Genomic DNA, 11,660 nt, shown 5'->3' with positions numbered 1-11,660 from the left:
TAATTATTTAAATTTTAAAATTAATATATAAAAATGTAGTATCTAATTAGATATTAATTTAAAAATAAAACTAATTTAGATACCAATAATTTTTTAACCTTTAAAATAGTATTTAGTTTAATTAATATAACAACTAATTATTTTTGTTTTTAAAATTAATTTTATTTAATAATTTTCTTATAATGAATAAAAAATAATTCAAACTAATATCTAAGCATCCATATCATGTAGACATGTTTATTTTTATATAGTTAGAAATTATAAAATTAAATATTATAACTAAAACTTATTTCAAATACATTCTAATGAATAAATTATATTTTAGATTTAGAATTAATAATTTAAAACGTGATACAAATATTATATTTAACTATCAATAGTTTTTTTAAAAGAAAATTGTTTTAAATTACAAGTATATAGAAGCAAAAAAAACACAGTGGATTAAAAAGAATGTGCATATAAGAAGATAAAATGTAAGATGTTTTTTTTTTCTCAAGTTGAACTGTAATATTTAAAGTACACATTTAAACAAAGAAAACACAGAGTATTAAAAATATCAAATTGAAAAAACAAAAAAATACTCTCTAATTAGATATTTTTATTTAATAGATATATAAAAAGGAAAAATAGAACTAAAGAATATAAGAAAAGAGAATTGGATACCCCATTCATCCTAGTTGTAAAAAGTTCAAAGGAAAATTATGAAACGGATAAACGATTCCACTGTCAAATGACCTTGGAATTGATAAATTAACATGGAAAAATGAGGACTATGATTTGCATTGGCAACAGTAAATCTGAAGATTTAGAAAGAAAACATAAACAAAAAGCGTAAAAGAGGAGAATTAGATACCCACCAAATCATTGTTCATGCGAGTTCAAAGAAAAATAATGACCTGTTTTATTCGAAATCGAAAATTGTTCCTTCTAGCAATCTCTCATTCATAATATATATATATATATATATATACATATAACATAATATACCAAAAGCACAACATAGTCTCACCCATCCGTTACTTATAAACCAATGAATATATACCTCTTTTAAGACAGAAAAAACAAGAGAAGAAAATGAATAGTTTAATGATTTTTTGAAACAAGTACAATTGTTTCAGAAACGGGATGAGAGATGAGCATAAGATTAGATTAGATTAGATATTTGGATGCTGATGAAAGCCTGACAAAAGCACATTAACAGCAGAAAAAGTTGACCCTTTAGATGATGATGATGATGAAGCTTCATCTCTTTCTTAGGACTGACACTCATGAAGAGAAACACATCACCTTGCCTGCACAGTGCCACAGAGACAACAACTGCATGCTAGTGTTTTAGGTTCTTTTCAGAGTGAGGTTACTCACAACTCACAAGATTCCCCCTGGTGGACCCTCTTTCAAGGGTTTATCACTCCATGTGTGATGCTGCCATCTTCTACCCTCTCTTACAATGCAAATATGTAGGGTCACTGTCCCAACAATTTAACCCTTCTTTAATATATTCTAATTTTATCATTTTTTATTTCTTTCATTTCTTCACCACCACTACTGAAATTCCATCATTTTCTCACCCTCTTATCATATCTGACAAATCGCTAATAAGTTAGTGCAAAACGGAAAACGGGGCAATTAATTCACCAACCTTTCCTCTCTACTCACCAAGTACTCTACATTTTAATAATTACTTATAGTGTATATATGTAACTAAAACTAAAGTTCTGTAGTAATAAATTTGTTGGTAAGTGTAAATACAATAAATTTAATTTTAATATCCCAAGAATATGTTTTTGTTGCTTATGAGTCTTAAGAAAAGTTAAATGATACTCGTTATTATTTAACGATAACACAATATTATATGTTTTTCAGATTAATGTGACAGGTCTAAATGCATATCACGTAATTAATAAATAATGATAAAGACTGGTTTTATAACGAACCAACTCAATAAAATAATTAAATGATTAATGTTAAAAATGTATTTAAGTAATATATAATCAAAATATTTGAGTTGAGCACCTTCTACTGGTGTAAAAAATTAATGTGTACCAAAATATGGGTATTATAGAAAATAAAGAAAAAAGCTAAAGTAAGAAAAAAAAATAGGAAAGAAAAGTCAATGGCAGTCATATGAAGAGTAAGAAGATGTCAAAACTGAAAGCATGGAGAAAAAGACAAAACCGGAATTAATCTCCTCCCATTTACAGCACCAGGAACGTAAGAAAAAAAAGATGAAGATAAAAGAAAAATACAACCTTAATTAAGGTTTCTCTCTTCTTTATTGGTCTCTATCTTAAATTCCTCTCTGATTGGACTTATTTATTATTATCCCAAAAAATAAACAAATTTTATGAAACAGAAAAGAAAGAAAAGAGAAAAACATATAATCTTACTGACTATATGCTACAACAAAAGTACCAACCAAACCTCATCTTCCACAGGTCGATACCCATGCCATGTGTAACTTCACCGTACGTGAATATTCAAATTCTTTCTCCACCACAATGGCCACCACCTCCTCCGACAACCCCAGCACTCTCTCTGACCCACCTCACGCTGCTACTACCACCACCACCTTCTTTCATCACTCTATTCTGTTGATGCCCCAACTGAACCACCACTTGTTTTGTTCGCCACTATCTCATATTTCCCACCACCACCACCTTCTTCATCCTCTTCATCATCTTCTTCTTCCTCTCCCTCACCATCTCTCTCTTCCTCGTACTCATCCTCTTCATTCTCCACGTCCTCCATTCTGATATCCCTATCCCTCATCGATTCCTCCTGAGGTGGCCATTGTTGCTCCGGCCGCACCATCAGCGGCGCCACCGTGCTCTCAGGCTTCACCGCCGCCGCCACGCCCTCCACCTTGCTCCTCTCCCTGTACAGCGCGTCAAGCTGGTGGAAATAAGGGCACGTTTTGGAATCTTCCGGTCTCCGCTTGTTGCTTTCCTTCACTTTCTTGAAGTACTTGTTTATGTTCTCCCACTTCTCTTTGCACCTTTTCGCGTTTCGGATGTACCCGAGCTTCCTCATTGAGGATGAGATCTCCTCCCAGAGAGGACCCTTTGGTCCGTTCTCTTGATACTTTGAATCCAGGTTCGTTCGAAGCTTTATCAATGCCTGAACCTCCACCTTTGGCCACCTTGAAGAACTCGATGGCGTAAAATTCTCACAACTATTGTTGTTGTTGTTGTTGTCAACTTTGACTATCTCCATGTTGGTCACTTGTGAGAAGACTGGCAACACCACTGGCTGTGTAACAACCGCGGGCAGTGGTTGTTGTGCAGGAGGCGGCGCTACACTAGATGGTGGTAATTGTTGCAGTGGCGGTTGAGGTTGTTGGTGTGGTGGTTGCTGTACGAGGTTGATGTTGCTCAATGCTTGACCGAGGTTTTGTTGTTCGGCTATTTTTTGAAGGAATGACATGACGGCGGCGTCTTTGGCTGCGGCTATGGATCTTTCTTGTGCGAGGATTTCTCTCTCTCTATTGATTCTTTGCATCTCCTGGACTCTCCATGCTTCTTCTCTTGCTATTCTGTCGTGTTCTCGTTTCTCTATGGCTTCCAAGAACTTCTTCTGTAGATCCTCTTGCTTCTCGATCACTTCCTTCATTAGTCTCTCGAAGAAGTCCTTCCACTTGCGCTTCCTCTTGCGCCTACCTTCCAATGTTTCGTCGGAGGAGGTGGAGGAGGAGCTAGAATTGGAGAAGGTGTCGGTGGGGAGCGTGGGGAAAGAGGGTGGTGGGGTTGTGTTGATGGTAGGGTTTGTTGGAGGGTTAGAAGGAATTGAGAGATGTATTGATGGGGTAGTAAGAATGGGCTGGGGTATGGTTATAGGGAGTGTTGTTGTTGATGGAACAGTGATATGGGGGACAGTACTGGTGAGAGTGGTGTTGGACAGTATTGGCTGCATTGGCACTGTTGTTATTGTTGTTGGAATTGGAAGTGACAATGATGAAGCTGTTGCTGTTGCAATTGGTAGTGACACTGATGCAGCTGTTGTTGCAATTACTCTTGATGGCGCTGATTGTGGTGGTTTTGGTGATGGGTTGGGAGAATGCGGTGTTGGAGTGTGATTCTCAAGGGCTTGTAGTTCATCAAAGAAACGATATGTTTTTCCATCTTGTTTCCCACTTCGACCTTCTTTGGTTCTCTTGTGATACTTGTACACGTTCTCGAATTTCTCTTTGCACTTCTTGGAACTTCTGTGATACCCAAGCTCTGCCATTTTCCTGCGCAGAAAGAGAAGACAAAATGAAGAGAGAGAGTGTAGAGTAGAGTTTCTCTGGGTTTATCTTATCTCATCAAATTGAGCTAAGGACAAAGGGTAAAAGGCATTGGGATCGTGATATAAACATGAAATAAAAATGAGATGAAGTAATGAAGCATTGGAAATGATGGAAGGGAAAGAAAGTAAGTGAAAGAGAGATGGAAGAAAGTGTGAAAGTTGGACGTAATGGATGTTTTGAGTAACAAAATGGCATGAATTGATGAACAGACATGTCTCCCATGAGAAACACATGAACCCAAGTTAGAAGATTTGACAGATAATCTTCTTCCTTAATTTCCCGTAGGAGTTGGTAAGCGAAATAAAGGGGGAAGAAAAATCTCGCTTTTCATAGCTCAATTCAAGTCGGTAACTTATTTGGAAAATAGGACATGAACCAAAGTGAATGTCAGAAAAGCAAATCACACCCAAATCATGTACACTGCACATCTAAATTCTTTTCTAATTATTTTATGCTCAAACTCCCAAACAAAATAAAAACACACAAAAGAAGCAGGAAAAGGAAGCAAAATCCAAACCATGGAAAGAGAGTGAGTGAGAGAAAGAGAGAGGAAAGATGGATTTGGAATTGGAATTGAAGCGAGCGAAACACTGAATACATTTCCGAGAATAAAACTTAAAAACAAAGCGAATTGAATTCTCAGATCTCCGCACCCCATTAATCTCTTTTGAAGAAAAAAGAAAATCCAGGAACTGAAAAACTGACATGAATTGAAGTGAAGAAGTGAAGTGATGAATTGAAGGAGAAGATGCAAACTAAAAAGAAAAGAAGAAAAAGGTGATATATATAATAAAACGAAAGATTAATATAATTGAGTTGAGTTGGAGTAGTGACGCACCTGGATACTTCTTCCCACAAAGGACCCTTAACACTTGCATCTCGAAACGCCACGTCCATATCCTTCCGTATCCTTAACAGCGCCAAAGTCTCTTGTCGGGGCCACCGGTTACCACCGAAGCTACGTTCTCCCTCGTCGATTCTACCCCTTTCGTCGTCCCCCGAATTTGATCCAACTCCGCCACCGCCTCCGCTCGCCACCACCGCCCCCTCATGCGTCACCCCGCCCACTGCATCGACGGAGGCGCCACCTTCCCCACCGCCACTTCCGCCTCCTGCTCCCAGCACAGCTGAGTCCCCAAGCATAGTCTCTTTTGGGTCTCTCTCCCTCTTTTCCAAAACAGCACCGCAGCAATTACAGCAGCTGACACGAGACGAGGAGAAAAATTAAAAATATAAACACAGCTAAAAGGGTGGTGAATTCTTTCAAAATTTTGATGGCTTTTTATTTTATGTAATAATAATAATATTATTATTATTATCATTATTATGTATATGTGTATATACATACATACCAAACCGCTATCCCCCCTCTCTCTCTCTCCCTTTCTTTGCGGGGTGAACTAATTTGTTTATTTATTTTATTATATCTATAATAAACACGAGGAATAATTAACTGCAATAAGAATAATAAATATTTCCCTTTTCTCTGTTTTTCATTAATTAATTAACTTTTTACGTCTTTCCTTTTCTTCTCTTTTTGAGCTGCGGAATCTTTTTATTTTTCATTTCTTCTATTGTTTAATTGTTCTCGACCGATAAATTCACCTGACTCTGCTCTTTTTGATATGGTAATAAGAAAAGTGGCACGGAAAAGTAGATGCAGGTATGTGGTAGTATTTATTTATTTATTTATTATTTATGAAATAATAAATAAATGCATAGATTTTTTTAACAGCTGCGCACAGGGACGATGGAGATAATTGTTGGTTTTTGTCTGTCCAGCTATATTTAGTTAAAGGCCGGCTCCTGTAGGTCACCCTTTTTCTTTTCCTTTTTTTTCTATTTAATAATATTTTTACTTAAATTCGCGTTATTATTAATTTTCTTTGCTTGGGATGAAGATGAAGATGAAGATGGAGATGAAGATGAAGATGAGGTTTGTTGCTTTTTCTTTTGGGATGTGTTTTTTGGACTTCAGTAGCGGTTAGGCGTACTCATTGAGAAAAGACCAAACAGGCCCTAATGTGCTTCCTGCATTGACCTTTAATCATTGAAGCTAATCTATTCTATATTTTATTTACATCACCTTCTTTCTCTTCTGGGTTTCACACCTTCTATAACTTTTATTTTATTTTATTTTTACTGTGTGTAGATCCCGGAGTTACCCAAAATACCCTTTTGAGAAGAAAATGTTTAGTGGGGAAAAACATTGGGGTCTTGATTTTAATCTTCAAGTTGTTGCCTAGAAGTGTGGTACTCTACATGTGGGGTTTGGGGACCTACAGTGACAGTGACAATTGCAATTTGGACAAATTTTGGTTGACAGATATAGCAGATAAAAGAAAAATGAGAAAAAGAAAAGGTTTAAATTAAATAATGTGATTGTAATTGGTGTTTTTGATTAAGAAAAAAAGGGTTTAATTGAATTTAGAAGCGTGATGAGTGAATTTAAGTGGGAAATTGAAGGAGGTGGTATTATTAGGCGAAGGTATTTATGAACAGAAGTAAACGGTGGGCAGTTGTGTTGGGTTTGTGACCTACCGTAATAAATGGCGTCAAAGTTTCGATGGCCGTGATATTCTGCATCATGCCTCATTCTAACAACAATTATTGCTTTTCTACATTTAAACAAAACTAATTACTCCAAGGACAATTTTGGTAATCACAATGTCTTCTCTCTTTCGCTATACGCTTCAAATAATAATAAACCTTTTCTTAATTCTTATATTTCAAATAAATATATTAATGTTAAATTATTAATGTTAAATTCCACACACTTTGATCACATATATACCAACTACATATATAATTGTTTTCTAATATCAACACATTCAAATGTAATCAATAATCTCGAAAACAAAATAATTTGTAACTCGAAGATGAATGTCGAGTGACCAGAAGTTTTTTTATATGCGGGTGACTAAAATTATGCAAATAGAATAGCGGAGTGCGATTAATTTTAAAAAGGATAAATGATTTTGAATTGGAAATAATTGGAAAATAAAAGAATACGTTTATGTCTAACTCTTGTTAAATAAAAAATTTATTATCTAGGAAGATTTCAGATTTTTTGTGAACATCTGTTGACATGTTATTAAATATTTGGTACGTATTATAGATCTTATATTTAATGGAATTAAATATATAAAAAAGAATCAACAACAATTAATTCTTCTTTTATGAGAAGTACGAGAGTGAGAGATAAGAAAAAAAAATGTGTGTATAGCGATATTCACATTAAAAAAATATATATATTACAAAATTAGTATTTTTAGTAAATATTCATATATGTATAAGTAATATAATATTTTAATTATATATACGTTAATGATAGATAACCTAGGTAGCACACTATAAGTAAAATATCTAAAATGTAAGATACAATGACACGAATCTATATATTATATAATTATAAATTATATAAATTGACAATAATGATTTATGTGCACAAGTATGTTATAGACTATTTTTTGGAGCAAAAAGATATTTTTTCATGACTGGTTCACAAGGATTTGTTTCTTATTTTTATGATCATAATAATAATTTATACAATAAAATTTGAATAGTTTGAATTTTTAGAAAATTAATGTATTTTTCCTTTTTAAATTTGTGTTAGGACTGTACTATAATTGAAAAAAATCTAACAAATACTTTTTAAATTGCACATTTCACGAATATGTGTCCTACATGTGTCATACGAGTGTCGGTGTCCAATACGAGTACCGGATACCGACACGCCATTTAAGATGAGTGTCCGAGCTTCATAGTAGGTAACACATGATCTGAAATACTCATGTAGAAAAAAATAATAATTAAATAATGGTTTAATTTCTGGATTTACAACTTTTTTTTTACATATATTTATATAATTAAAGTTGTTTTTAAAGTGATTAATTTATTTAAATTTATATCTTGAAATTTAATTGATTTTTTAATTTCGCATTAATATTGATACAATTTTATTTAAATTATATTTTAATATCAAAATTTTATTTAAATTCATGTTTTAATATCAAAATTTTACTTAAATTCCTATTTTAAAAAATAAATTTAAATGATTTTATTTAAAAATAAAAAAGTATTGTCTATTATATATAAATATTATAAATATAAAATAATCTGTAAATATTTTTAAATAGAAAATAAAACATATAATGAAACAATTTATTTTAAAGATAATAAATAGAGGACAACTACTTGAATCCGTCTGGATCGGTTGTCGTTCTAAGTGAAAGTAATGTTAATATCTTTTATATTATTTATAATTGTGTAAAAAAAATAGTGAACAAAAGCATGAATTTGCTAAAATATTTTCTGAAACATCCATTTTCACTTTTTTTAACCATCTTTTGGTGAAAAGGAAAAAAAAAAGTGGTCCATGAATTTTAAAGTACTGTATCAACTTTTCAATAAACTAAATTTTTAGAATTCTGTATTCAAATATTAATTGAGTATTTTAAATTTACGAAATAAATACTTCTTTTTCCTTTTAGAAAACAACATATTATTTTATCGAGCAACTAACCTCATATAAGATTAATTATCTCATATTTTTTTAATCAATAAAAATAATGAAGAAATTGGAAATACTAGAGGTATCAACCCATATAAAAATAATTCCATCTCTTTTATCTTAGTTTTTGCTTAAAAACCCACAAAGCTTTTAATCTTCTTCCCTCGTGTAATGAAGGTTATTACTAACCTTATTCATCGGGAGATGTAATTTTTTTGTCATTTAAATACAGTGATGTAATTATCTCACAGCAAGAGAACATCCTCTCTTTTTTCTTAAACAGAAGGTAAATATTACGTGAAAAAGTAAGAAAACATGAAATAATATAAAATACATATATATATATATAGACAAAAGAAACATTTAATAAATAGTCTATTAATTAGGAGTATTTAAACGTAATTATGATTAGAAATATGAAGTTAAATATTGTGTTAGTTCTTTAATTAGAAGGTGGACTTTAAATTTAATTTTCTTAATTTTTTAAAATTGATATGTAAGATAAGATAAGATATGAATCATTTATATATTATGAAATCTTTAATACTGTTTCACTTAAGAGTATTGGTGATCTCAAACTTAGAACATTCAGGTGTAGTCAATAATATGTGAACTCTTAGATAATATGTAATCTGTCTTTCTTTCTTATGTATTCTTTGGTATATACAAAAATCTTTACCCTATCTCTTTTGTTTTTGACCTAATTCAATAATAAATATCGTCTCTTATTTTAAACTGATTATTTAGAATAATTTGATTTACGCTGATACGATATTAATGTCCTTAAATATGAATATTGGTGAACAATCTGTTTATACACAATATCAAACTCGATTCATAACACTACAACCTTCTAGCCTTAAGCATGAGCTAATGAGACTAAACGTCAATTTTACTCTGACAATCTTCCATCAGTCTATGCAATTTTTAGCGTCAGATTTGATCCGTGACGCTATAAATACTGAAAAATAAAGAAATAATAATAATAAAATATGGAGACTTGGAGATGGTATTGATATAAAGGATTATTTCCTATTGGATATATGAAAAAAATTGGCTCCTACAATATACAATTATGGAGCCACCGCTGAGGTATGCTATGTGAACGTTGCGTTTTTGTTTCCAATTTTAAATTCCAAAGCTCTTTGATCGTTGCACTTGCACTTGAAAATGACTTCATATTGAGATAAGATTGTTGAATATTGTATTAATATCTTTTATATCTCCATTTCCCCCTGTTATGTTATGTAGTTCATTTTGTATTCTTCTGCATTCAGTGTATACTGCATGAGACAAAAATAATTGTTGTTTTGAAAGACACTAATATCCTTAGAATTAGTAACCACAATAAATGTTTACAAAATCCTCTTTCTTTCTGGGGAGAAATGAATTACTCATTATGTTACCATTCAACGCCAATAAATGTTTCTGAAAAAAAATATTTTGGTCAGACGAAACCCACAGTTAAAGGACTCCAAACTCAGTAATTCATATAAATAAATTTCATTCACACTTTCAGAAATTTGATGAAATTATATTTTATATATCGTCTTTTTTACGTTATTTCCATCTTTTTTAATTCACATGTATAACCGTATAAGAAATCAAAGAAAAAATATTGCATGTGTGTGTGTGAGAAAAATATAATAAATATTATTCTACCATAAAACTGTAATATGATTTTGATGGTAATGATAAAATGAATTGAAAGATAGGGAAGAGAATTTGGAAAATATATATTTAGTATTTTATTTTTTGCCATCAATTCAATAAGTCAATAATTGAGTCTAAAAACAAAACAAAGGAGAAGGAAGGAAGCAGAAATATAATGCAAAGAGGTGGGGCCCACTTAATCAATATACCATTTAATGCATATAATGATCAAGGATTAGGTTTATATTTGGAGATGTATTTAGTTATACCAATCTTATTTATAAAACACCTGTCATGCTAATCATGTGTGGAGGGTATTTTAGTCAAAGTAGATAATACTAAGGCAAAAGGTAATGGTGGGGTATATAGTAAAATTGGTGATGGCAGGTGAATCAAAGTTTTCTTTTTCAAATATGTTTTTTCTATAGATGATTATTAAGCTGAAACACTATTCAAATTCTCATTAATTTCGGATTATTAATTTAAGCTCTAAAAATATTAGTTTTCTAGAAAATAAGTTCATTACATCCTGAGAAAAAATTTAGTTGTTTTCTTATGAAGTCTTGATATTAAATTGTTTACTCGTAATTTCTAATTAAGTCAGTTTATCAAACTTGATCTTAGATTTGAAAAAACGTTCATATATATACTAATTAGCTTTAATTAAAATCTAACTAAGATGATACCAGATAGAAGTATGGTTGTGCTTGATAAATCAACACATTAGCAAATTATTTATGACATTTAAGTAAGCTAAACCATAGAATTAACTTAGTTTGATGTTTTGATTGTTGATTTTACGTCTAACATGTATAATGTACAACATAACTAAAATAAATATATGAAAATGAGCAGCAAGTTAAATATAATGTGCGTTTCGAAATTGATAAAAATAAATAAATAAGATGCACAGTATTTTTTATTTTATTAACTGTGAATTTTCTGTTACACTTAAATAAGAAGTTATTCGACAAAGCAATACTTAAGAAAACAGAAAAATATATTTTTTTTGGTAAAAATTTGGGGGGGAAATGGCATATAGCAATCACAGTAGATATGTATAAATCACAATGTAAGGAATAAGGACCACAAAAGTCTGATAAAAAAACATTTCTCTGTTTGTCCATATAAATTATTATGGATTCGGTTTTTTTTTTCTGTATTTTCATTCCGAGGACATTACACAAGACAACTCTTTTGTAAGTTTTG

General features: G+C 31.5%; 1 protein-coding gene across 1 annotated transcript; it reads right to left on the bottom strand.

The window, feature by feature from the left end:
• Positions 1-2,171: 2,171 nt before the first annotated feature.
• Positions 2,172-5,682, bottom strand: LOC137827714 (trihelix transcription factor DF1-like). The gene is made up of 3 exons (XM_068633992.1): positions 5,638-5,682; positions 5,124-5,486; positions 2,172-4,228 (listed from the first exon to the last, which is right to left on the bottom strand). Exons 2-3 carry the CDS (start codon positions 5,426-5,428, stop codon positions 2,584-2,586), a joined length of 1,950 nt encoding a protein of 649 aa, XP_068490093.1. The 5' UTR covers positions 5,429-5,486; positions 5,638-5,682; the 3' UTR covers positions 2,172-2,583.
• Between the last annotated feature and the right edge of the window lie 5,978 nt (positions 5,683-11,660).

The sequence above is a fragment of the Phaseolus vulgaris genome, chromosome 7, assembly GCF_000499845.2.
Source record: "Phaseolus vulgaris cultivar G19833 chromosome 7, P. vulgaris v2.0, whole genome shotgun sequence".
NCBI classification, from domain to species: Eukaryota; Viridiplantae; Streptophyta; class Magnoliopsida; order Fabales; family Fabaceae; genus Phaseolus; species Phaseolus vulgaris.
The sequence above is the reverse complement of the archived record's forward strand: the minus strand, read 5'-3'. Positions and strand labels throughout refer to the sequence as shown.